This window comes from Trachymyrmex septentrionalis, unplaced genomic scaffold (assembly GCF_001594115.1).
Source record: "Trachymyrmex septentrionalis isolate Tsep2-gDNA-1 unplaced genomic scaffold, Tsep1.0 scaffold70, whole genome shotgun sequence".
NCBI lineage: Eukaryota > Metazoa > Arthropoda > Insecta > Hymenoptera > Formicidae > Trachymyrmex > Trachymyrmex septentrionalis.
Genome location: NW_017305885.1, coordinates 383903 through 411000, shown reverse-complemented (window position 1 = coordinate 411000; position 27098 = coordinate 383903). Strand labels below are relative to the sequence as shown.

Below are 27098 nucleotides of genomic sequence, written 5' to 3'. Positions count from 1 at the left end.
CGTCTTCTGATTTACATGCATGATAAAATCGAGATTTTTTTAGAGATGATAATAATAAGATTATTTGTTATACAAACACGTTAATAAATTCTCTAATCAATAATATTTATTTAATTGAAAAATTTCGAATTGCCTTTGTCAATTTAAATGCATGATGACATTTTAATATTTTAAAAATTGTATATATATATATATATATTAAAATTTGGAAAAGAATTCTCTTATAACTACGCAAATTATTAGTATTTTCGATGATTATTTATATAAAGTCGGAACATTAATTCGGTTTATTATAATAGTATTATAATATAATAGTAGCTATTAAAATTTTAATGTACTTTTGATAAAAATTAATAAAAATTGTATATAAATCGTTGATTGATTAATTCTTGAAAGGAATGAGCGTTCTTTGATGTACGCAATACGATTTTAATAGCATTTTTCACTGCCTACGCGAATCTTATTTCACAAAGGCGCTGTGACAGCATTATTATTTTATAACTATTCGCCGCGTTTAATATGTTCGACAAAGTGGCATTCCTAAAGTTTGTCAGGCAATTTCTCATCCCGTTGTCGTTATCGTCTTAAAAGATAATATATCAAAAAAGATAGACGTTGGTCAACGCTAGTTGGTGTTACAATAATATTCTTTTTAAAAAATAAAGAAAAAATTAAGTATTTTTGATATTTTTTGATAATTTATATCATTATTAAATAATTTTATGAATTTATTAATTTATTATTTGCCATTAATGGATTTTAATTCAATTTTTTATGTGCAAAAATCCGCGTTCAGATGCAGTTATTTAAAATTTTTGATAAAATAATTTTTTATAATATTGGTCCTATCACACACACAAACATAAAAAAATATTATTATATTATTAAAGTGTTTATAATTAGTACATCGCAAATATATGATTTATTATTAACTTAGTGAAGATACTGTATTATTCTAACAATAAGATTTTTGCCAAGAAACATTTACGAATTCAAGTATTCTCAATTCATATCAGCAATATCGCTGTTTAACTATTGCCAAAAATAAATTAAAACTCATGAAGAATACAAGACTTCTTAAAAAATTTTTTTTAAGAAAGTATCAACTGGCGTATGTCCATGATTTAAATTGAATTAAGAAATTGTAACACGCGCGTGAGAGACTTGTATATATTATAATTTTAATATAAAACATTAATAAGGTCCGTATTCAGAACGCGCTTTTATGATTAGCGCGTATTTAACATACAGTTCACGTATACTACAGAATTTCACACATAACAGCGCGTATTTATCGATAAAAGCGCATTCTGAATACCGATCTACAGCTCTGGTAATTTGAATGTTATTGGTAATACGAGAACGTGTCTTGTTCGAAAACTACTTTGTGACAATCCTCATACGATAAATTAACCAAAGTTTTCACCATCGGTGTTTACCAACGTTCTCTTTTCGTATGTTTTTGCCAACTCGTCCACCACCGTCGTGGATCCCGTAGGCACGTCGCACCATAAGTGTCGCTCGACCGCCAATCAACCGCCGAGGCTATTTTCCTATTTCTAGCTCTCGGTAGTAGGCGGCTATATTCTACGCTACGATGATAACCTGATTAGCTTGGCCTCGAACTAGTTCGGAGATGCACCGTAGATACAATTGGACCGGAAATGAGAAAACAAAACTCAATGAAGTTATATAGAAAATTAAGTTTTTCACGTGGGAATGGTCTTTTGTCCAGCACCCCTTCACCACACTTTTGCCCCTCTATGCATTTGTACTTTGCTGCCCTGGTCCAAATCTAGGGAAAACCAGCCTTTATCGTATCTTCTCCTTCGTATATAAATATATTTTGTCGATTATATACATTAGGAAATAAAGGCGAATTTGTTTCTTTTTCTATTCTATATAGATTTCGCCGCGAAAGACAACACACTGCCGATGTAGAAAAGGGTGACGGCAAAGATGCCAAGGATGGCGAAACGTCGCAAGCTAAGAAGCTGTCTACCACCGAAGAAGGTGGAACAACTGTCGCAAAAACGCGACCCGGCAAGTGGGGGCGTTTATTAGGTAAAATAAATCTTAATTGCATGTAAAAAAAATCAATTAAATTAATGAGATATATAATGCGCAATCGAAAAAAGAAATTAAAATCGTACATTTATTGAGAAATTTATGAAAACGCTTATAATTTTACAGGTAGTTCAAGTTTGGACACTGGTAGCGAATCGGGTACGGCTGGCGATGCATTCAAGCGATCTCTTAGCGCAAGAGACTCGCGCCCGAGTTCCAGCGCCGGCACCAACAAAGTCTTCCCGAAGCTAGGCAAATTGGGAGAGCGCACAATCGAAGAGAGCGGCGATAATGTCGAAAATCAGAAGGATGCTCAACAACAACAAGCGCCGCAACAACAAACTCTCAGCGTGGACTCAAAGCAGTTGCAGCTGCGACGTCTAGAGAGCTACGATGGTGGTCTGATTACACAGCAATCGAGTCACGAGAGAGAAATTCTTGCGGCGGTATTGGAAGTGAAAGTGGATTTAAAGTTAGAAGTACAAAGGGTAAATCAGCGGCTAGCCAAAATTGAAGACATGCTGCAGGCACTGATGAACAAATTGCCAGCCGCCGGATCATCGTCCAGCGGCATTAATGGCAGTTCTCAGCAACAGAAGATTCCGAGCTTTACTCTGAGCGGTGTTCAGAGTCAGTCACCCGTCACCCCGAGCGCAATAACATTGGTTCAGTCCGCGACTCAGACTACGGAGTATAGACCGTCGATCGCTACCACGTCGACATCCACAACACCGAGCGAGGGATATCGGGAGCAGTCGACGGCGACGGAACGAATATCAAAGAGCGGTCAGGAGCACCACCATCATCACCACCATCACCATCAATCGTCGTCATCGCGGGATGTCAGCAAGGAACTGTTAGAGCGGCTTGCGCAGGCTTCCACGTCGCGCGGTGACGATTCGAATGCCCTGGGACCGCTTATCCTGCGAAAACGTCGCAGCAAATCACGCAACAAAGGTGCGGCACCGCTCGCTCCTCTTGCTACGCAGCCAATGAGCCCGTCAGAAGCCACGGAAACCACGCAGATGCTTGAGTGTACCGATGATCGGGATTCAAGCAGTGGACCGACCGACAGAACTGTCACAGACAGAACCGCCGAAAGATCCGACCGTAAAAGACCACCGCCCAGACCGAGGGAGTATTTGTGAAAGTTCTTCTTGAAGTCGATTATTTCTTTTCTTCCTCTCCTCGAGACAATCTACCGCGACGCGGTCAAAAAACTTCATTCAATACGCTTGGTAGTTTAGCCTTTCGTAAGAACATAAGTCCGCTGTACGATAACGCGCTCACAGTTATCTTATTCTAAAACGTTCATGTATGTACATCGAACAATAGCCATTGTTTCGTTATTCTCTCGTTTGTATATTTGCATGCATGGACAATGGCACGTAACGTGGCTTATCGTTTTCGTGCAACTGGAAGATCTACATAGTTGTTAGCTTTACGCGCGTGCTTGAACTTCTTCGATTACACGATTGAGTATTGAATGTGAGTAAGTTTATTCTGCTTTTTCTGAACAGCGGACATCGCTATTAATGAATATAACGATAATTATGTTCATATATTGACTCTGATAATATAGATGTAAAAGGTATAAAAAGAAGAGCTTCGTTAATTGCTCTTTAAAATGAGTGGAGGGAACGATGAGGTGACTCAAGATTTTACGATGAAGCGCCTCGAGCCGATGAAACGCCAGCGTAATTCTACTTGGCCAAAAGTGGCATGATTACCAAGAAAACGAGATAAAGAATCTTAAGTACGAAAGCATTTTAAGTACGAATTACTCGCTAGCGACGGCTTCTTCGAGACACATCGAAACTCTCCGAGGGAGTATATCGATCCCTGTATACACATACACATAAACACATGTAGGTAGATATAGATTCACATGCATCGTATAGTGAATTTCACAGTAGAGTTTCATGGCGATTATTCTACATTTCTAAGCCTCTTTCCGGCCACAAGAACGGTCACATCGACACCAAGCCATTGTCTCTCTTAATAAGGCAGCATGGCATTTTGTAATTATTAAGCCAAGCATGTGATTCGTGATATAATTTATAATGGTGGTGTATAACCAGATTGTCAAGGTTGTATAGTCGGAACCGACCAAGTATATTAATCTTCAATAAATATCATAAAGACATAAAGTGTTTTAGGATCGCGGACATTGAGAATATGTTACAGAAATATAAAGTAAAAGCTAATATAGTACAATAAAATAATTAGTCTTATATATAAAATGGAATAATTAAAATTATTCCTCTTTCAAAATATTTCACGGCTTTTTTATTAAATAGTAAAGTATAATAAAAAAATAACAAAATTTTAGTACCGTATTATAGATTCTATGATACTGAAATGATACCGCAAATGTAAGTGACTTGGTATAGTGCAAGTAACTTAAGACAGTATGTACTTTTGTTAAATTCAGTCGTGGTAACCATCCATGAGTCATTAAAAAAAATTTTAAATTTAAACTTTCTGTTTAGAAACTCATGGAGAGATATTACGATTGAATTTAATAAAAGTGACTTGTTGTCCCAAGTCATTTACATTTACGGTACTCGTTGCGTGCTAAAAGATCTAAACAGGTAAATAATTGTTTTGAGGTTCAAGTAATTAATGGATATAAAGATTTTTTATCTTTTCTGAAAAATAGAAGCATTTCCGGAATAATTTTTTTCTAATATAAATTTAAATGAATTATTTTTAGTAGGTTGCTGTCTCAAATACATTTATATTGCGTCCTTATTTTTTATTAATTCTGCACGTTTAAGGTTCTACACGATTAAATTGAGTTATTTGAAAAAGACAAATATGGTTAAATTGAGAGTACATGTATGTTAAACATATATTTTCCTATAGACAGACAGAATATGTATTGTAATAGAGTAAAGGTACCTGAATCTAAACTCGAAGGCTTTATTGCGTCGATTTAATTTCCTTTGGAAGGAAATTGATCAACGATTTTAAAATATGTGATTTGGGCACTACCGACAAATAGAGGAATTTTTATCTTGGTTGAAAAATGTAAAAATCTTTATTTTAAATGTACATTTCTCTTTTTTATTTTAAATGCATTGAGCAGTATTATCGAACAATGCTAAATAATTATAGAGCAGAAGAGCGAAAATGAGAACTAATACTCAAGAATACTCGAAAGATCTCATCGTATTTGACAAATGGAATTGCAAATGTGATCGTTCTATCCAAGATGGAACCGTCGATAAAATCTGTTGCATATTGCAAGTATAACTTAAGCAGTTTCGATTGAAACCGTAATTTAAAAGTTTTGAATAAATTTCACATAGTCTAATTATTTTTGTTATATTTTTTAATTAAAAATTTTATCATTGTTATTTATTACAATACATATTATATTGAAATCATAAATTATGAAAATATTTTTTATAACATTTTATGTTGCTTTTTTACTTAATTATTTATTTGATAATTTAATCATATTGCATTTCACATGACGAATGATTATAAAGCAATGAACAAGTGTGATTTAACTTGAAAATTTGCTCTTCAAGTTAATGAAGATGTTAATTTGTCAAGAGAAGTTACTCGTACAGATAGTATTGTTACGCAGGGATGGCGCTACGTTCATAAATTCGTATGATATACATACGAAGCCAAAACAGCAATATTAGATGTATATATCTTGTAATATGACATGTATATATATTTGCATAATCATTGACCATGCAGACGTGGGGAGGCGCGCTGCTGCTGCTACTGCTGTAAACGAGAATGGCGTCTTTGCTAACAAAATAAGCCGACAATCAATATTTTGCAAATATTTATTAGGTTCAGCCTTATCGTATATATATATAATTATATACAAAATTATCGTATAATTATATACGATTTTGAATTACTTGCCATTGCTATTTGCGAAAAAGAGAAGAAACAAACTTGTTTCAACAGCGTACTATTTTTTACTTTTAATCACCTTGTTGATTTCATATTTTTCTAGTTATGCAATTGTAAGAAATTCGTATTTTTCCACATTCAATCAAGAGCCGTGAAGAGCAAAGGCACAATTCTCATCAAAAACATTTGATCAAAGCGAAAGTATAGACGCAAATACGTAAAATACACATACACATATATTTGCGCATGTACATATTTATATACATATATAAATATAATAAGAGACAAAGAATATATATATATATAAATATAAATATATATATATATAAATAGAGAATATATAATTTCATGTTATGAAAGAAAAATTATCGAAAAATCGAAAACTTTGTTAAATAGATTTAGAGACAGAAACGATATAGCTGGCTCTATCATAGTTTATATACTTATATGCAAAGAAAAAGATTTAACACTGTTGAAATTGTAGTTAAGCCAATTAAACGACTAAGTCTATCGCTCATCGATTATATTAAAATGCGATACGCTGAAATTTTTCATACACTAATATCGCGCGGGCCGTTATACGTTAAAATGCTCGACTTTTGCAATTTCCACTCATTTCCGTCAACAATAGAACTTTAGTTTACAATATATGAGATTATGATCCGTGCGTTTCAATCTAAAATATATATGAACCTAGCACTATTTTGAATGGCGCTATTTATATTGATCGAAATTTGTATTATCAAATAAAACTTAATCACTGCAAAGTCAACTAAACTTAATAATTTTGAAGTATTTAACATTCAGAATATTTTAATTTTCGATGAAATATTATAACTGATTGTCGAAGTCAAACAATATTTTTACTTTTTTATCCTTAATTATCAGAACCTACAAAATATTTAAGTTTTTAGTATTTAAGTTTGTAATTTTCAAAAATAATTTCTATCATAACATATCACAAAACAAAATTAATTTTAAGTGCCATAACAAAAAATAAATGATAAACATTATTTTTAAAATAAGTTAATAGTGTTTTATGAGGTTCATATATATAATATTATTTTTATTTAGTTTGAATTAAATTGAAAAATTGAGCAATATAGTACACGTGTTTTGTAAAACCGGTTTATAAGATCCGAAAGATGAAGGAAACTAAGAAGATGAAAATCCAATTTCTTAATTATAACTACCTTTCCCATACAATAATGAAGAACATAAAATATTTGCATAATATGGAAACGCACGCGATGTGAATCTGAACGATAATTCCGCGCTTTATTGCTTAAAAATTGTTCACCGATCGTAATGCTAGTTTTGTTTGAGAATCACAATTTCTATTTGTTATTATAAGATACGATAAAATATGCTTACAATCCAACGAACTCTAAATAGCAACAGTATTTCTTTTAAGATCAATGCGATAAAGTGACAGCGAGGTAAGAAAAAAGATGTATAGAATTTCGATTAATACATAAATAAACGCGAGAGTTTGTTATCCAATTATTCCGTGATATTTATGCACAAACTTAAACAAAGCAGTATCACCTTCGATAAATCAGAAAAGATGATTTCTGTTAGCTTTGAAAACTATTATACAACCGAATGTACGAGACAAAAGATATAATACGATAAAACTTAAAAAAAAAAACGAGAAAAGAATATGACGCTTAAATAAAAAATACTAATTGAAAGAATTAGCACAAAATTTCTTTCATTGTCGAATTCAGAATTTCATTATCGAAAACAAATATAATATATAATCGCTTATAAAATATAGAAATATTATGAATATCATCGAGGAACCTCTTAACATTTGAATTTGATTCTTGCCAAAATTTATGTTATCTTCTCTTTCTTCAAAGCTAATTGGAATCTGTTAAATCTTTAATAAGACATATATATATATGTGATACTGCAGCTTTAGATAAATACTAATTGTAAGTATAGAAAATACAGTAGTGTAATAATCTATATTTCTCAAAGAAAGAATATGATATTAGATAAAGAATTGCTCGTTAAATATTGCGCAGTTTTGTAGAAAAAATCATGAGAGGAAAGCAAAAACGAGCGTAAAAATAAACGTGCCCGCGTGTAAAAAGAAATAGCTTTCTCCGTTCGCAATCTGCCCAAATTGCTTTCACTGTCATCGTTTGGTTGCGTTAATAATTTTTATCTATTACGAAAATCTTTGCAAAAACTTCATCGAGGCGATGAATTTTTTTTTCTTTACTTTTTAATTTGGGGAATCATACAGAAAAAATATAACATAGAAAATTCGTTTAGAATATTTAAAGACGGTTATATTTTTAATGAAAATATATTTTGTGATTCAAATTGTGCAGCTGGGCAGATCGTTATGGGATGTAAATAAGAGAATATGGATGCAATACGATTTTACGATTTTTTTATATCAGCTACTTTGCAATAATACGAACAATCGCCATTCGAACGACAATGTCGTAACATGAGTCGTCGTCCCTGACCTTATCGTGCTTATTCGCTCGAAACAAAAAGTTTCAAGAAGTCAATTCTTGCGACTCGTTACAACGAGTTATTACATGACATGTACAAATCCGCGTTCGAAAGTTGCTGCGAAAGCTTTGCTGTCCTTGATCATCAAAAACAAAGTTATTCCCATATTATTATATATATATATGTATTATTATATTAAACTTTATATTTTAGAACAAGCGAAAAGCCCGTTAGAATAAAACGTATCGAATTTCATTATCGAGTTGGTTTATCAGCGATACTCATATTTTAGTATAAATTAATTTTAATCAGGATCAGAAAAAAGCGGCGATTTAAATCTTAATTTTTTTCCAACCCATGCGACATTGATTAAAATAAACTTTAAAATGGTATAATTTATGTATATTACTATTATGTTATTATGTATACAGCCATGACACGCTACGTAGCATGTCACAATCACCGCGTGCGATCTCGAGAGCCTTAAATGTAAGGAAATTCGATATGACGATGACGACGAGAGTGTTCGCAACGACCGTCGAAAAAGCCGTGATAGGTATTGTACGAATTTCCTGAAAAAAAATGATTGAAAACAGAAAAACTATAAATATATAAATACATATATACGTACATATATATACATATATTAATAGAAGGGGGGAAAAGATTTTTGCTATAACACTTCGTCCATTTTTCTATATGGGCAGCTCGTTGCACTCGTAACACAAATCCTTGGCCTTGTAAATTATTATCCCCTTCAGCCATTTTTCCAACGAGAAACACTCTCTGTTTTCACGATACAGAACAATGCAGAAAGTATGTGTACATCGAAGAAATCGAACGGAATTAAACAGAATCGAAATTCGATTTTTGCCCCCTATGACTCTCTCTCTCTCTCTTTCTCTCATCTCCATTTCTTTCCTGTGCAAAATTGCCTATTAAACGATAATAATCTCTTGGGATTCGATTTCTACGATAGCGTGACCACTCTTTACGTAACAATGGGACTCTTGTAAAGCTTTGCAGGGCCCAACAGAGAGCAATCTGATGGGTGGATTTAAGTAAGAATTTGCGAGAGCATTTTCTCCGCCTCTCATAATTTGAAATTGAAACGATCATTGACGATTGATATGACAGATAATATATATTTCAGGTATTATAATGTTAATTCCTGAGTGGAAAATACGATGACATCAGCAATGATGACACGCTGCAAGAGAACCGAATGATTTATTTGAATGATTCAATGTATCTCGTAGAAATAATATCATTTTGTTTGCGATCAATTACGTACAAGAGCGAAAGTCGCAAAAGATAGTTGATTTGCGTTCAGCAAACGTTTAGTCTTCCTATTGTCCCCAAATTCATCCCCAAATTTCGCGTTTAAAGGGTTAATTGTGTAAGAAATATGACAGAGAACAAATACGAAAATACAAAAATTCGTCCAAAATATTATCCAGCAAATCATCGTCAATGATCGCTTAAAAAAATATCCTTGAGAAATCAAATTGTAGCATCGAAACGAAGCCTGGCTAGAATACTCAATGAAAAAGCTGCTTTCAAACTTATAATAAAAACATTAAAACCTATATGTCCGTTGTGTTTTATTTCGAAATATATTCTGTGCATATGTAAGGTAATAAAGATCCATTATTCGTATCTTTTCACATCTTTTTTTGATAAATAATGAAAATTTCTTTATTAAATAATTTATAAATTAATATACGTAAAATTTATTTCTCTAAAATATATTACTTAATTAATATAGTTTTATGTTAGATTTCATAATAATTTTACAATTGTGAAACTCATTATATAATTCTAATCAAATAGTCTTTATGTTTAATAAAAAACAATTTGCTCTAATCGATCTTTACGCAATTTGTTTTTTGACGTAAGCAGTTGATTCAATATATATTCTACTGAATATCAATTGAATATCAGTCTGTTTAATATAACAGAATGTTTGTTCTTAAAAATTGTTGATACTGTTTAAAAATGAATATCGTGTAGTTACGTCAACTGTTTGTGTTCTATTTTAATATTGTTTCTCTACAACGTGGATGTAAAATCCGGGATTTTCAATCTGATTGAGCGGTTTAAAGTCACTGTAAATAGTGTGTTTCGCGCTGTGGCTGAATATTTCGGTCAACATGTCGCGAAAAACTGTCAATCTGTGAGGATAATATGACAATCTAAATTCGCTGATATACTCGGGATCTTTGTTCTCCTCATCCAAAGTGACGATGTAATCCATAGTAACGATCTTCGGTTTTCCAGCGACATAGAGCACTGATGTCTTGATATCCGTCATATGTTGACTCTGCGATATAAAAAGTTGACAATTTTTAGTCCAAAATTTTCTCAAATGACAAGAGAAATTATAATTATTCAAATACGACAAGTTAAATCAATTAGAATAATTCTAACAAATTGAAATAAACGATCTCAAAATTTTTCTGAATCACTATATGCTTCTAATACAATAATAAATAATTACATTTGTTTTTAATGACACTTACATTATAATATATGCATTTTGGAGGAGTTTGGCCGGTTTTGATTATATAATCGTAATTTCTGTGATCGATGAGCAATAAGCCTCCCGGCTTTACACAACGTTCAAAATTCGCTAACGCTTGTCTAAGAACAACAAAAAATATATTTTATAAATAATAAAAATTCGTAAAACATTCTGCATTAAGCTAATTTAATCTAATATGATCTATATGATGAATTCAGTACCTCTGCTCTCTCTGATCATCGAAAGAATCAGGCATGTGGGCAAAACTATTTCCCAAACATATAACAGCATCAAAACCTTCTCCAGTAAGATGGCTAATATCGTTGGGTAGAGTTAGCCAATTCGCTTCTTCGATCACTGTTATAATCCAAAAGATCAAGATAATAATAATTGCAAAGGTATATTTCTTGCCAAACTTAAAGAATTTTTGTATAATAACATATATATGAGAAAATCTTTGCTTTATTTTCTTGGACTTTTTTAAAGGATTTTATAGGGGGAAGATATTTTTCAATAGTTTAAAACTAATTAAAATATATGTTTGATAATTATTATATAACTTAAATATAATTACTTGTTTTAATTTTATTGACATGTAAATTATTTACGTTTTCAATCACATTGAGATCACGAGGTCAAAGGAAAGTAAAAAACAAAAAATCGTGATTGACTTTTGCTGATAAACATAAAGATCCTTTCTGTACTTTTATTATTAATAAAGCAATTTATTATAATGAATAAACAGTTACTGTTTTTGAGCGATATTGTATTTTGCAATTTTGAACTACTTTATCTGGTTTCAATTTCACAATAATCGCGTAATTATATAGTAATTTTTAATCAAATTCTGCATACGTTAGCAATAACAACTTTTATCGATACATATTACGATCATAAATACATATTCTTACATCAAGGCAAATCTTACATCATGTTATTTTGAGTTCGTATAGGAAGACGAATTAGATAGTTTAAGTTTTGAGATAGTTGTTAATTTTTTTTAAACGAATTATCATGTTAATTATTTCCTCTGCACTGGAAACAATCCGCTGAACAAACTAATAGTAATCTTACATCAATACAATTAAATTTTCTCAATAATATAACTGTTATATATATAATAATATAATGTGTCATGTTACATATTTACATTGTTGAGTGAGAATTTATAACATTGATTGGATGTATATTATAATATTGTAATGTACTATTAATTCGCGTTTAATGGCATTAGACAATAATTCTGTATATCTTAAAGCTTATATTGAATTAAGCACCTCGATCTATCCTGTAACTTTATTATCGCTTGAATTATCTTCACATTTTGAAGAATATCTTTCGAATCCTCTTCCTTTAATTTTTTGCACTTGTCTTTAGCCAAAAAATTCGATCTTATCGAAATATTAAATATCCAACTTGCTTACCCCAGTTATCGAAGGCAGGCTCCTTTCTACGATCCCATCTAGATTTTAACGCGTACTTGAGCATTTTATCAGACGCATCAACGCTTACGACATCAAAACCCTCTTCCAGCAGCATTATGGAATCAACGCCAGTACCGCAAGCAACATCCAATATTCGACGACATCCCTTCTGCCGCAGTAGACCCACCAGGAAATCCCGATAATTCTGTGTACGTTGATTCTTGTCACCAATGAAGACCTCCCAGACTTTTGCCGCTTTGCCATCTGCGTACTGATCCTTGACACCCTCAGCTGGCGTACCAAGAGACCGAGTACGAAATACGGAATCCACCATCGCGAGGATATGAGGCCTTACAATAGAACTATGGAACCAACGCACATCTTACCAGATATAATTGTAATATGAAAAGGTAAAAATATATCGAAAAGAATTAATGAGCTAAAAAGAAATATTTGTCGCTATTTTGCCTTTGTCATTTCAATCAATATATATCGTATACATAAATGTATAGCACAAATCCCAGACAACAAAAAATCCAAAATCGAGACATAAGACGTTTTAGGCCGGTATTCGTCAGATCTTATATTTAAGTATAGTCTTAAGTATAGTTTTAAGATATCATGAACCAATCAGAGGGCTGCATTAGTGATTTAAAACATTACTTAAAACAAGAAGGTCTTAAAATAAGAACTGACTATGAATACTGGCTTTAAAGATGTCTTTGAAACGTCTTTAAAAACAATGTTCTTAAGACGTCTTATGTCTCGTTTTGGGATCTTTTTATCTTTCTGTTTTATTATTTCTTTTGTTAATTATATTTACTATACGATCATGTAGATTTAATCACGAATATATTTACTCTCATTATAATATCTTACATAATTTCCAAGTTGATGATTTCCGACAATTTAGTTCGTTCTTCTTTATCCAAATACCAAATTAGTAACTATGTAATGAATAGCCCAATGATTATCAAAAATATCGATTTATACAATAATAACTTATACAATAAAAACTTATATAAAGTAAAGCCGAAGTCGAACTTTGCGTCACTAAATAGAGTCACATCGCTCATCAGATTTACTGTGTAGTTATTCAAAAGAAAGAAACACGAAAAATTAGAGAATTATTAAAACCATTTGTCTGAATTTTTATTATATCAACTTACATATAAGCGTTTTCTCGCGACTTGACGTAAAGAGACTTGCGGCGTCGACTGTCAGAGATGACAATGAGAGTCAAAATAATAAAGTCATGTAGTTAATGAAATAAAAATAAAAATAAGAACAAAAGAGGGTAAAATCAATGTCACAATTCCGTAAACAAATTCGTGTATAGTGGGTCTAAAGAATATGTATCATTCTGTAAATTCGAACTCTGTTTCTGATGCTTTATATGGATCGCTTCCGAAATCAGTCTTTTATTAAGTTAACCTTTTCCTTATCTAATACCTTGACATTTTCCCAATCAAAATCATGTTAATGACTAATTCTGTTATTACGGAATGCTGTGTAGTGTTCCAATTTATGTGATTTCTATGTTCATTGGGCTATTCATTACATAGCTAATTTGACATTTCGATAAAGAAGAACGAACTAAATTGTCGAGAATCAATTTTGAATTTGCGTTATTTATGTAATTTTGATATTTTGATATTTTTATATTTGTAATTTTTATATTTTATATTGATAAGGACCCGAATCGAAACATATATTTTATTCGTTTTGTTACATTTACACGAAAATAAAGAATTTTCTGTGCATCCGAACAAATGTAGGTTCTGAGATGGGTTTTTTTACATTTATCGTTGATAGATTCTTTCGAGTTTCATTTTTTATTTATTTTTCTTATTACCTCACGTTAGTTTGTTTTATTACATTATATATGTTGTTAATTGCTTTTTTAAAATAATCAGAGATTAGTTGTGCATTCCAACGAAATTCCTATCTGTAACATTAAGATGATCTGCAGCTTATCATATGTTAATTTATGATATCATACTGTTCCACATAAATTATTGTTATCTCATGTAATGTAGCAAGGGCTCTTGGCATAAGTCAAGCGTACGTTAAATTTAGACTGAGGACAAATAGGAGAAGGGTGATCTCTCCCTAGCTCCATGCCACGTGTCTACCGGGAGTAATTCCATTGTCTCCTAGCATTTTCTATTTACTCCTGAGGGTGTTAAGATGCTCTAATTAAGCGCGGTGACTATTTCGATGCAAGATTAAACACGGAAATTAAACGTGTTAACAATGTAATTCTATGTCATCGATAGATTCGACCTCAGTGACATATAGCGGAAAAATTCTTTGTGATAATCGATATTGATTAATATATATAGTTGAAATATTCTATACGTGTATATATACACATATATGTATATATGATTATTACATATCTAATTATATATATAATTAATAATAATAAACATTATATATATAATACTTTTGTCATGTTTAAAACATACAGATCTGAACTGAGAGAAAACAAGAAAAGTGATCGATGTGATGCTCAACTTTACAAAATATAAAAATGATTAACGTACCACAATTGTATTTCACGTTTGCATCTGTTTATATTGCTTGTTATTTCGTTTGTATCTTAAAGAGTAAAAAAATAACTGAGAAATAAAAAATGGCAAGCGCGCAAAATTTTTTAATTTCGTCTATGCCATTCAAAAGAAAATCATTTGTACTCGTTTGTATACCGTCATAATGTTCATTCGTATTTTTCATATTTTTCATATTTTTCATATTTTTAGAAACTTGCCAATAAGATAAATCGTGCAAAAGAAATGCATATGGTAGAAATGTTGGAAAAAATGAAAAAAAAAACATAATATAATATGGCTCAATTAATGAAAATAAAGGAAACTATGTTAAGAAAAGAGCTACGAACCAAAGTAACAATTTTAATGTACGTAATAAGATACAATATAATATAAAAATAAATAAAAATAAGAATATACCTACATTAAATTAACAAATGTTTCAACTCCGATCATTCTCAATGTTATAAAAATAGTATATACGATTGAATAGTATAACGATTGAATACAAAAATGAGCTAACAAAATAATACTTATAGAAATTCGATGGCGAAAAAATTGATCACAGAGTAGAACTTGGATATTTAGGCCATGATTTCATTTCCAAGGAAATCTCCGAGTACATGAAGATGACCAAAAGTACATATAGATGATTGAACAGTAGATACTAGATTTACGCCAAGATTTAGTTTCAATAAAATATCGCTGAATAATATAAATCTATCACTGATAATGTCATTAACTTAACAAATTATTAGTTGGTCTTTTCAATAAAAATGAGAAAATAAATTTCTAATGTTCTCTGTTATTTTTATTTTCTTTTTTCTTTATTTTTCAATAATCGATCAATTTCGATTCACCATTATGAAAACAGAATAAAGATAAGAATATGCAAACAGTTCAGTAAACTCACTTTTTTAACAACTTGGAAAAGATCTGAATTTAATTAAACTACAACAATATACGTATAAAAATAAATATAATCGATACAAATTTAAATTTAACAACGCAAAGATCAGATATTTTTTCCTTCAAAAGTATACATCAAGTCGATCTCTATAATTGCACTTATTATTTCTTCTATTATGAAACGTCATACCTCCAACAACTCGATCCGAAGAGGAAACTCTCGTCCGATACTGAATATCAATACAAAAACCGCATTAAATATAAATGAAAACTGCTGCAGTGATACAGCAATCACCGCATTTATATACGTCGTGATAATAAGAACCGCTGCGATAATATGCACGGATGCGCACACTACCAAGCCAATGATTCTACTGAATTACTTCTTAATATGATGTAACAGTAACACGATGTTGACAGTTCTGTTTAGTAACGTTTGATAAAACCGAACGATTCACGCAAGTCATCAATTATATCGAGCAATTAGCAAGTGCCTCACTTTGTATTCAACTGTCAATTAAATATCGCCGAATTACTCGTGACTCAATCTCTCCTCGTAATCAAAGTTCAATATTTAGCTCTTATTCCTCTGTATTATCTTTTTGCGAATATAATGAATTTTTATTGGCTACAATGATGCATATGTATGTACAAGTGGCAACTGATGAACAATATTATGTCGGCAGGATTCGTTGTTAACAATTTCCGAGAGCTTCAAAAATTATGGGAGAAAAATAGGCTCTCAATATGAGGTGCCACCATCGAAGGTAATGCTGAAAATAATCACTGGTAAATAATTTGATTCTAATTTTTTCTGTCAATGTAATGTGTTCGCTGTGCGATTGCGGTATTCATTTTAGTACATTCTATTTTTGTTTCTTATACTTGACTATATTTAAAGTCTTCTCATTTCTTATCAAACGAACTATTTTTTTTGTTTGAAGTTCACAAGTAAATATAGTTATCTGATAGCTTGTCGAAAATTCGAAACTAGTGTACGTTGCATATTTCGTCACAGTAATAACAATAAGATAGATTCCCACGAAAATGTGCATACAAATATTAACGCAAATATCATTGTTAATACTCATTTCTTTAATATATTCTAAAGATTATGTATTTCATATAGAGAATTTATAACGTCATGCTACATCATTAGCCTTATCAGGATAGTACACTTTATATGACGCAAGCAACGAGTTGATGACTTGCAAGTCAATAATCTAGCAGATTTAGCTGTAGTAAATAAATAAAACTATGAAAGATAATCGTAATCGATCCAAATACTTTTACAATATTTGTTTAATATGACGTATACGAGGTTTGATTAATATAAAAATGGATGTTTGGCTCACGTTTGCACGTAAAAAAAAAAGAAATAACGTTCTGAAATATATTAATAATATATTCCAAGAATAATGGATTCTTTATTGAAGCCAACAGAATATTCGTACATTTCTTATAATTACAATAAATATATAACAATAGGATGAATCAATTATTCTTAGTTTATTATGATACTTTAAGTACTACATATTTTACAAGCATAAAAAATGCATTATTATTAACTTTTTCTGTAACAAGAGGAATTACGCATTGTATCTGTGGACAGTATAATGTAAACGACAAGCTTAATTATAAACAAAAATAAAAATATTTACCTTTATAAATGTGAAGGGAAGGGCTACACAATATCTCTATTTCAGCTATTGATTGTTCTTATTTTAAAGAGAATACATTACAATCAAGTATAAATTGGCAGTCATGTAGTCAAAGATTGTTATGTCTCATTCTCTCAACCTCTTATTTAAAGAATTGTTTTTATAAACTTATATCTCAAAATACATAACTATTACTTGCATAACTATTAAATGCAACAAAATCAATGATAGAAAATATATTCTTTTCATAAAGGAAAAATTTTAGGTATAAAAGTAAAATTTATGATACTAAAATACTTTTTTGTGTAACGGTTTTAAATAATCATCATAAAAAACTTGAATAAAAATGCTCTTAATATATAATTACATAATTCTATTTATATTAGCCTTGTTATCATCTTCTTTCGTAACAGAAATAGGAAATCAACGGTATTGCATTTTTTTCTTATGTGCTTAAATGCTTCAAAATTTTGCCGTTAAATTTATGAGCTTTATTTAGAAATATACACAGAATCTCTTCAAATATAACGTTCATATGAAAAGTATTGATTATATGACGTGCGTGAAAAATATTGAAGTTTACAAATGAAGAATTTCTATAAGTAAATCATTAATTATGCTTAATATTTGGAGTTGTGCAACAACAATCTGTCGAGTGCAATAGATTAGTTAAAACACTAACAAGATTTAATTCATTTTCTGAAACTATGCAATGATCAGATGAAGATGTTGAACTATATCACTTTGTCAGACGCAGCAAATTTTTCTGCGCTCTCACCCAATCCTCACTTTATAACAATTCGTACTCTCATATATTTTTCAAATCATCTGGCAGCTCGTTCTTAGGATGTTTATTTTCAAAGTGTTGCTTGTAAGTCTTAGGATCTGGCATTTGGGCCTATAAATAAAAAAAAATTGTGTCAAATCTATACCAATAAGCTTCTAAAAATTTACAGATAGCTAAGAATCTGACCTTGCATACAGAACACACATGCACAAGTGCTTTCTGCGCTGCCTTTTTTTGATCATTGGCACTGTGTCCTTGCTGTTTCTTTAGTTTCGCGCTTTTTTCTGCTGCCTTGGCTTGAGACTGTATCTTTTGTTGTCCACGAGCCATTCTAGAAAAGAAGAATCCACAGATAAGTGGAAATGTAACATTGGCAACAAGGTGACAATAGCACAATCTTGTTTTATTTTTTCTTAACATAGGATTGAATTTAGAATATTAGTTTAACATATCCTTCGTTCCGTATAGCAAACACAAAGTTATTTAACGTACCTATTAGTTGTAACACAAAAAAATGTGTTGCATTACAGTTATATTATTGAGTAAAAAATTACAACAGGTACATTACATTTATAACTTTGTTGTTTACTAAATATATCTCTCTTTACTAGGAAAAATCTAACTAATCACATCCTTCAACAGTTGTCACCATCTGTCAATAAGACGAGTATCCTTTCTTTTTCTCTTATAATTGTAACTCATCTTTCGAAATAAAAAAAAAAAAACAAAACCATATTGTATCCTACCTAGCTGCCAAAATGAGTATCCGCGAAATTTACGTTCGCCAAAATTGTTTACGTGTCTTCCCGGTTGCGATAATCGCGAAAATTGCTACTATATGGTCCGAGGAGCAAGGTGTAAAATCACTCGCGGTCACTGGAAAAAAAAAGTGCAGGAAAAACTTTCTAAGACGAGAGAGAAAGTAAGAGAGAAAGACAACGAGAGAAGCTCAGGATCTGTGGTGCATCATCTGGGAGCTGTGCTCTCGTAAAATATCTCTCATCAATCACATATCCATCTAGTGCAGATAGTGTAAGATAGTGCAGCTGAACTTGACGTCTTACCTATCCGCAGACGGCGAATAGATGTGTTCGACAATTAAGGGTGCCTTCCGTTCGACGGCTCTGATATTTCTTCCGCGACGACGGAGGCGCGGGCGATACTCACCGATTATTACCGCGGCGAGAGGGATTCGTAGAGAAAGCTTTTCTTTAGGAAGGAAAAGCCAAGGCTGATGGAGAACAAGTAGAACGCTTTTCACGCGTTACGAGTAGTCGCTGACGCGGGATAAATAGCACCAATAGCGGTCGTCAAAACAGGAATCGCGTGTATCGTGAATGCCGCGACTAGCAACGTGTATGCTGCCGTTGTGTACATCTACGATTCTACAATAAGCTGAGAGCAGCTGAGAGCTGAGAGATCTGTGAATTTCGGACTATTCTCCCCTCCTTCCCCTTTTGCCGCCAAAATTTGACAAGTTATTCCGAAACTGTCCGAAACCTTCCAAGTCGCAACGCGATGCAAACTTTCGTTTTATGTGGGCTGTTCGAAAATTTATTGCCGGTACTGAAAGTCTATAGTGTACGTAACGTAAACTATAGATTTTCATACTGGCAGTCAAGTTTGGAACATAGCTTTGATTGATTATTCGTTGACGCGTATGCATATACAAAAAGTAAAGTTTTTAAATGTCAGACGCGCGATTCGCAATACTTGTCTACGCAATAAACAGCCAATCACATTTCGAGAATTGTGAGAGTTTAGTCGGTATTCGGGTGTGATCCGTTATTCGCTGCAAGCCGAGAAAAACCTGAGGCCAGTATTCATAGTCGGTTCTTATATTCAAGATCGTCTTAAGTTTTGTCTTGAGGTGTCACGAACCAATCAGAGGTCGGTATTCATAGTCGGTTCTTATTTTAAGACCGTCTTAAGTAATAATATCTTAAATCGCTAATGCGGCCCTTTGATTGGTTCATGACATTTAAAATTGTACTTAAGACGGTTTTAAATATAAGTTCTGACTATGAATACCGGCCTGAGAGTGGACATCTCGACCTCTTTCATGTACCAAACTTCGTAGGGTGAATCCACGTTTTTGTGATTCTTTTCCATGTTAATACGTGAATTAGACAAGGACAAACAATCAAAGTTGATTATTCGTATTTGTCTAATCCAATAATATGGAAAAAAAACCACAAAAACATAGACATTACTTTACGAGATTTGGTACACGAAAAAAATCGGGATGTCCACTCTCAGATTTCTCTCTGCTGCAAGTATTGAAAATTTATAGTTCACATTACGTATACTATAAATTTTCAGTACTTACAGTGAATAACGGAACGCAGCTATAGAGTGGTATTTATAATGGGATCTTATACCATATTTAGAATCATCTTAAGTATACCTCAAGATGTCATCAACCAATCAGAGGGCTGTATTAGCATCTTAAAATATTACTTGAAACGATTTTGAAATAAGAACGGAATGAAATCCGTATCCTATATCTTGAAACGTGGTAAAAATTACAAAAGTGAACAAATTTACTGGGTGTAATGAAATTACGTTCAGCAGAGTCAACAGTTGAGTGAGCGCTCGCTGCTATTGATGTATTCTTCTAGATCTAAAATTCTGATTGGATGATTTGAAAGAATACACCAATAACAGTGAGTGCTCATTTAAACTGTGGAGTCTGCTAAACACAGCCAATGAATCTTACAGCGCGTGAATGTCAATTCCAAACGCAGCCGAAGTGAAAATTAACTGAGCAATTCATTCGAGCTTTATCATTTCATTGGTCATCTAGTGAATTTGCTCACTTTCGTAATTTTCATTTTATTTCAAAATACATAATTGATTCCCCAGGTTTAGGATTTGAACGGTCACAATTTTTTCAGTAAGTCGGTACTCTATGGTGCATGTGTGTACCTCATGACTTATCGCAATTGGGGAAAATGGCTGATGATTCGTCGGGACGTGTTTTGACAATTTTAGTTGCCTGAGCCGCCTGAGCCTGATGATCGACTGTGACGAAGAGTTACGTCGTGGTGGGAAGCATAATTTCCGTGATATTTCTAGCGGTGATATCGTCGTGATGTAAAAGCCAGCAGTGCGTTCGCTTAGCACATCCTGCTAATCGTCTGCTTATCCCGTGTGTAACTCGTTTTAAACGTGCTTCGACTTGTTTCTACTGTCAGGAGAATGATATCATCTCTTTTTTTTCAATAATGACATCTGTATGTGAAACGAGTTACTATCGATAAGTAGTAATGTAATACACGAATGTATGTGTGCGTGCATATATGTGTGTTACTATGAGCGAATCTATAAGACTCGACCTGTCATTTTTTCGTTTGAGGTACCGTTTTTCATTCACAATTATCGCGCATGATACAGTATCTGTGCTTGACTCAATAATACAACGAGAATATACCAATATGTGTCTTTATTCCTGAATTCATTTTTAATACTAAAAAGCATGAATCATTTATTTGAATACATATATAGGTATCTGTTATATATTAAAACTATAAATTTTTATGAATAAGTATTTCTCTATATAGTAGATATGTTACACAGTGATTTTTATTATTTGTATAGGTGAGCATGCGACAGACCTACTGCATTCTCTGACGTAAGATCCTCCATGTGGCTAGGCGGATATAAAACTTGTGAAAAATTGGAGTTGCATCATGCCGAATTAAAGATTCCAATGTATATCTTGTATAGTTTCTACAATCATGGTGTAGACAAGGGATCATTAAGGCAATAAAATGCCTGCCATGCAAATTAATAATGGGACAGCACTTTGCTAGTCTCAGAGACTTCTTTAGAATGGATGGTGAAAGACAGCCTACTGAGATATGCGCTAACGCGCTCAGCCACCCATTATCCTTGGATATGGTGAATCGAGATGGCAATGAAAGTTTGCCCGATAATGAGACTAATGGCAATGTACCTGTAACGAACCCTAATATACTGCCGAGTAGACCAGAATGTAAATTAGAAGGGAATTTGGACAACGATCGTTTAAACTTAGATGTAGACAACCATAATTCTAGATTTGAATCTTTGTATAGTCAACCTGTTGAAACTCAGGATACAAAGCAAATTTGTAACAATGGTAATGTTACGAGCGAGCCATCATTTAGACAACAGCAGGAAGCATGCTGTAGTAGTTCTGGTGGTAGCAACAGTAGTAGCAGTTCTGAAGATAGTCCTGTAAATCCACCTTTAAGAAGATCCTCTAAAACTTTGTCATTTGGGAAGAGAAAAAGTATGTGTATCAAATTAATTTCTCGCATATATAAATATTGTAATTTTGTATAACTATAACTCAAACTTATTTGTTCACATTAGATAAACAGCGCAATAAAGATCAAAGCCCAATATGTAATCACGTTTTATCATCAAAAAAGAAACGTAGCAACTGGGTGTTGAAATTTAATTGCGCCAAGAGCAAAAGCTCAAAAAATACTGACATTATTCCCGGCCAAGGGAATGGTAACTCGGATTGTATATGCACCGGTTATAGAAGAACAGAGGAGCATCCTATGGGTGCGGGTATCGTGTTTAATAGTCGATCCGCTCCGCAAAGTCCCATTCTCGGACCTTTGCCACCGAGTCCCGTAATTGATTTATCGCGATTTAACCCCGAAGAATTTCCTATGGAAGTACGTGTAAATGAAGTATATAAGAAATTTTTTTATTTTTTTAAAAAGAAATTTATGAAATTTTGATTTTACTATATCCATTTTTTTTTGTTTTTAAAGGATTGTGACGAACGTGCTCGAATGCAACGCGCACGAGAGATGGAGGAAGGCGTTGAGCCTCCTCCCGGTTATAGGCCTAATTATCCTACGGGTATACAAGTTCATCCCAACGGAATAACGGTGGACAGTTTAGCGGCATTGTTTCAAGCACATGCCGGTATTCAAGCTGCCGCTCTTACAGCCTTATCCCAAATCGATTTTACATTAATTCCAAATATCGAAAGACCTGCACACACACAAGTAAGTTCTTTTTTTTATTCAAATTATATTTATTTAACATTTATATAAGAAATCATAAATTCTATTGATCCTTTATGAAATAAATTTATATGCTAAAAAATAAAAATTACAAATACAAGTATACATATAAAATTTTACCAGTGTAAGAATATAGATTGGAATATTAAAAATGCAGAGAATCAATATCAGACAAAAATTAATTTACAATTTAGAATTATTTGATTTCTTAAAACAAAAAGAGAATTTCATTTTATCACAACCATTACAACCAGAATTAAAAATGATGGTAGTACATAAATTAATATGACATACAATATTTTTTTGTTTTTCTGGCATACATACATTCAATCTCTAAAATATTAGTATACATTTATAATTCATGTTATATATTCACTGTTTCGCTATTTTGTAATACAGGTCGATTATGTCCATTGTCTGGTGCCGGACTTAAGGTCGATTACAGCCTGCTCTTTCTATTGGGGTAAGATGGATCGTTACGAAGCGGAACGTTTATTGGAAGGCAAGCAAGAGGGTACTTTCTTGCTGCGAGATTCCGCGCAGGAAGAATTTTTGTTTTCCGTGAGTTTCCGTAAATATGGACGCTCATTACATGCCCGGATTGAGCAATGGAATCATAAGTTTAGTTTTGATTCACATGATCCAGGAGTTTATGCTTCCGAAACAGTACGTATATGTATATTTGTTCGCATCTATTTCATATTTGCATTTCATTTCAATAATCGATAAACACGATATAATAATGATCGATATATATCTTTACAGGTATGCGGTTTAATCGAACATTATAAGGATCCCTCATGTTGTATGTTTTTCGAGCCTATGCTCACTATCCCGTTACATCGGAATTTCGCATTTCCGCTACAGCACCTGTGTAGAGCAGTGATAACCACGCGAACAACGTACGATGGCATAAATAAGCTGCAATTGCCAAAGACACTTAAGAGCTATCTCAAAGAGTATCACTATAAACAGAGAGTACGAGTCAGACGATTAGACACAGAAAATGATTCACACACGGACTGTAGATCCATATCATGTTTACCGATATGAATCTCTTCGTATTAATATTCGATAGAACTTTATTATATGTTGCATAATTATGTTTCTTTACCTATATTTACAGAGTTGTACTGCCGTATCAAATACGAGCGGTACATGCATATAACATTGTAATATCAGGAATATCATCACTCTGACACACAGTTATACAAAATATCATTGCAATATTAGCAATAAAAGAATTGTATTCGTCTTAAGCGATACTAGATACTGGGGGAGATGGCGTAGTATAATTTAAAAAAAAAATGAAAAGAGGAAAGATAGGACTTGTGTGATTTCGAGCGCGACAAGTATCTATGTTCATTTGGCGAGGTCTAGTAATCTTCTATGTAAATACATCAGGAAGGCAGTGTTTCATACACTCGCAGTGTATTGCAAAATCGTGTATTATGTAAACTTCAATATCATTGCTATTGTTCTTATTGTTACTACTACACTTATTTCTTTATTTTATTCCTAACTACATTATCTTTTAATCATTATTTTGAATATGTATAATTTAATCTTAATTAAAGTTACGGGAACACGCAGTTTGTATTCTGATAATTTTTATAGATCAATACCAAAACTTAACGTCTGAAAGGCGTGGCAATTTAATTTTTATTCTTATGAAACTATGCCATCAAATTTAACCTATTTACGTAGCTAAAATTATTAAAAAAAAAAAAAAGAAAGACAGTGAGAGAGAGTGGGAGAGTCTGCAAAATCTGGTTCATATTACTCCTATTGTGCCTATTTATAATGTTAAATATTATTAGATAAAAGCTGTCTGTGTTGATGTTTCTCATTGCCAGATACGAAAATCTATAATTTGTGTAAATTCTTTAAATTTCAACATGTGGAGTGAATATCAGATGCAGTGAATTGAATTTGGAGTAACAATGCAAATCATTGAATATTGATAAATTTGCAAAATATATAATATTATAGAAATTGTTAAAAGTATTGGTTAATGGTTATTCGTATAATGAACTTCGTATTAAAAAATAAAAATTTAATATTTATTATGTGTATATATTTTACTTATCTCTAATCCTAATATCGTGATTATATATAGACATTTTTAGAAAAGGTCTATATAATGATTAAAGATCACAAAGCTTACGACAAACAATTTTTTTAACTGTCATATAGTTTGTGTAATGTTATTTTGAAAACGTAGAAAAGTCTTAAGCCTATCTACATGCCTAATGTATTTTTGTTTCCTGTTTCTTGTTTTTTGCTATTATTTACATCTTATTTTTTTATTTCTTCTGAATTTTAATTTTCTGTCGCCCGAGGTAAAAATGAACGAACTTCGGAAGAAACAGGAAATAGTAGCAAGAAGTACAATTATTGTCAAAACGGTTGTAAAAGAGAGAAAAAAGGAAAAAAAAAAGAAATAGGAAACAAAGAGCATATTGTAGAATAGGCTTTAAGTTATCATAAGAAATTGTTCTATGTGATAAATTTTCTAATTTATTAAAAATATGATTTTGACAGATTTAAATATTTCCATACTTTGTACATATCAACATAATAAAACAAAACAAAATATTTCAATATAATTTTGCTAAATTGTTCGAAATAAGATAAAGATCTCAATGTCACCTCTTGGTTTTTATTTTAATACTGGATTCTTATACCTATGCAGATGTATATCTAAATTTCATGATAAATTTAAGACCATTATTGTTCTTCAAAATTTATATTTTTAGTATATTTCACATAAATAAATCTAGTCTTGTTTTATAAATGGAATTCATTGGAATGTTGAAACAATATAATTTTTATAAGTTGCGGGAACAACAAACAATCAATATCCTAAAATGTATTGCGTGATTGGCAGCATTACTTTGTAGTTGAAGAGAAAGAAGAGAAAGAACAGGGCTATAAGAAAAATGTCTGTTATATTAATGTAAGAAAAATATGGAGATTTCTCTTTTACGAAAGATTACAAGCGATAGATATAACGTCTTAACACGCATAATTACAAGATTCGATACTATATTATATAATCTATACTTTCTATTATACTTGCATCGTAAAGATTATTATGTTATTTATGCGATTACTATATATTATGCATAGAACTCGATTTAATTGATATCGAGATGTTTTAATTGAGATAAATCTAAAGATTACGATAAGCAGTGTAAAAAGGATACTAATAAAATTCCTTTCCCATTCTTCTACCATATATAACTCAGTAACGAGAGTATATCGAAAATACCAATACTTGAGAAAAGATCGTAAACTTCGTATAACGTTATCCATAATTAATTATCACTTAAATTTCTGGCAAATCGACCTTGATAAAAGAATTAATAATATATAAATAAGTAGCACAGCAGCGTTTGCAAAGCACTAAAAAAGCGATTATTCAAATGCGCTTTTGTAGCGCTTTGTAAACGCTGCGTGCTATTTGGTAAACGCGATTAAACAAACTGATCGATCACAGCTAAGAGTTTTAAAATTACAACTTTACGTTTTCAATAATTTTCAACTGCGATTAACAATTCGAATTACACGTATTTTTCTGCGAGACACTAAAGAACCACTAATTGTTTTTGTATACTACGACTTTTAATAGACAGTAAAGGCTGATCTCACCAACTCTGATTAACCTAGTCGAAGTCGATTAAATGTCAACCGTGATTGGTCAATTTTGCTGAATAGCAAATGCAATTGATCAGTTCCAATGTGACAATCAATCGATTAAGTTAATCGGAGTTGGTAAGACCGA

At 32.0% G+C, this 27098-nt stretch overlaps 4 protein-coding genes across 13 annotated transcripts in view; 2 read left to right on the top strand and 2 right to left on the bottom strand.

The window, feature by feature from the left end:
- Window positions 1-3254, top strand: part of LOC108753702 (potassium voltage-gated channel protein eag) — a 60200-nt gene extending 56946 nt beyond the window's left edge. For both annotated transcript variants that reach the window (XM_018495550.1, XM_018495549.1), the window contains 2 exons: window positions 1907-2064; window positions 2194-3254. In XM_018495550.1, coding sequence (XP_018351052.1) covers window positions 1907-2064; window positions 2194-3215 — 1180 coding nt within the window. In that variant the 3' untranslated portion in view covers window positions 3216-3254. The remainder of the gene's footprint in view (window positions 1-1906; window positions 2065-2193) is intronic.
- A 7010-nt stretch (window positions 3255-10264) lies between these two features.
- On the bottom strand, window positions 10265-16116 carry LOC108753704 (glycine N-methyltransferase). Of its 2 annotated transcripts, none has more exons than XM_018495552.1 (5): window positions 16024-16116; window positions 12373-12734; window positions 11170-11305; window positions 10947-11067; window positions 10265-10747 (listed from the first exon to the last, which is right to left on the bottom strand). In XM_018495552.1, exons 2-5 carry the CDS (start codon window positions 12704-12706, stop codon window positions 10463-10465), a joined length of 876 nt encoding a protein of 291 aa, XP_018351054.1. In that variant the 5' UTR covers window positions 12707-12734; window positions 16024-16116; the 3' UTR covers window positions 10265-10462. The 2 variants fall into 2 exon arrangements, with proteins under 2 accessions (XP_018351054.1, XP_018351056.1); XM_018495554.1 differs by having other exon boundaries at window positions 12373-12722.
- A 1741-nt stretch (window positions 16117-17857) lies between these two features.
- LOC108753680 (zinc finger protein 706-like) lies at window positions 17858-21338 on the bottom strand. Of its 5 annotated transcripts, none has more exons than XM_018495499.1 (3): window positions 21280-21338; window positions 18468-18612; window positions 17858-18392 (listed from the first exon to the last, which is right to left on the bottom strand). In XM_018495499.1, the coding sequence occupies exons 2-3, from the start codon at window positions 18609-18611 to the stop codon at window positions 18303-18305; spliced, it is 234 nt and encodes a 77-aa protein (XP_018351001.1). In that variant the 5' UTR covers window position 18612; window positions 21280-21338; the 3' UTR covers window positions 17858-18302. The 5 variants fall into 5 exon arrangements, with proteins under 5 accessions (XP_018351001.1, XP_018350996.1, XP_018351000.1 ...); XM_018495494.1 differs by having other exon boundaries at window positions 21210-21284; XM_018495498.1 differs by lacking the exon at window positions 21280-21338 and adding an exon at window positions 19449-19654.
- LOC108753674 lies at window positions 21316-25275 on the top strand. 4 transcript variants are annotated; one of them, XM_018495488.1, is made up of 6 exons: window positions 21316-21390; window positions 21882-22557; window positions 22641-22954; window positions 23054-23293; window positions 23711-23977; window positions 24077-25275. In XM_018495488.1, exons 2-6 carry the CDS (start codon window positions 22077-22079, stop codon window positions 24362-24364), a joined length of 1590 nt encoding a protein of 529 aa, XP_018350990.1. In that variant the 5' UTR covers window positions 21316-21390; window positions 21882-22076; the 3' UTR covers window positions 24365-25275. The 4 variants fall into 4 exon arrangements, with proteins under 4 accessions (XP_018350990.1, XP_018350989.1, XP_018350988.1 ...); XM_018495487.1 differs by having other exon boundaries at window positions 21357-21432; XM_018495486.1 differs by lacking the exon at window positions 21316-21390 and adding an exon at window positions 21558-21639.
- The last annotated feature ends 1823 nt before the right edge of the window (window positions 25276-27098 follow it).

Bases quoted from the DNA above. Each gene is read 5' to 3' on its own strand.
- LOC108753704 (XM_018495552.1), bottom strand. From the start codon at position 12,706: ATGGTGGATTCCGTATTTCGTACTCGGTCTCTTGGTACGCCAGCTGAG. The intron at 11,306-12,372 runs GTAAGCAAGTTG...GGATTATAACAG, and splicing joins GCCTGCCTTCGATAACTGGG to TGATCGAAGAAGCGAATTGG. The intron at 11,068-11,169 runs GTACTGAATTCA...TGTTGTTCTTAG, and splicing joins GATGATCAGAGAGAGCAGAG to ACAAGCGTTAGCGAATTTTG.
- LOC108753680 (XM_018495494.1), bottom strand. The intron at 18,393-18,467 runs GTCAGATTCTTA...TTTTATTTATAG, and splicing joins ATGTGTGTTCTGTATGCAAG to GCCCAAATGCCAGATCCTAA.
- LOC108753674 (XM_018495488.1), top strand. From the start codon at position 22,077: ATGGGACAGCACTTTGCTAGTCTCAGAGACTTCTTTAGAATGGATGGT. The intron at 22,558-22,640 runs GTATGTGTATCA...TGTTCACATTAG, and splicing joins GTCATTTGGGAAGAGAAAAA to ATAAACAGCGCAATAAAGAT. The intron at 22,955-23,053 runs GTACGTGTAAAT...TTGTTTTTAAAG, and splicing joins CCGAAGAATTTCCTATGGAA to GATTGTGACGAACGTGCTCG.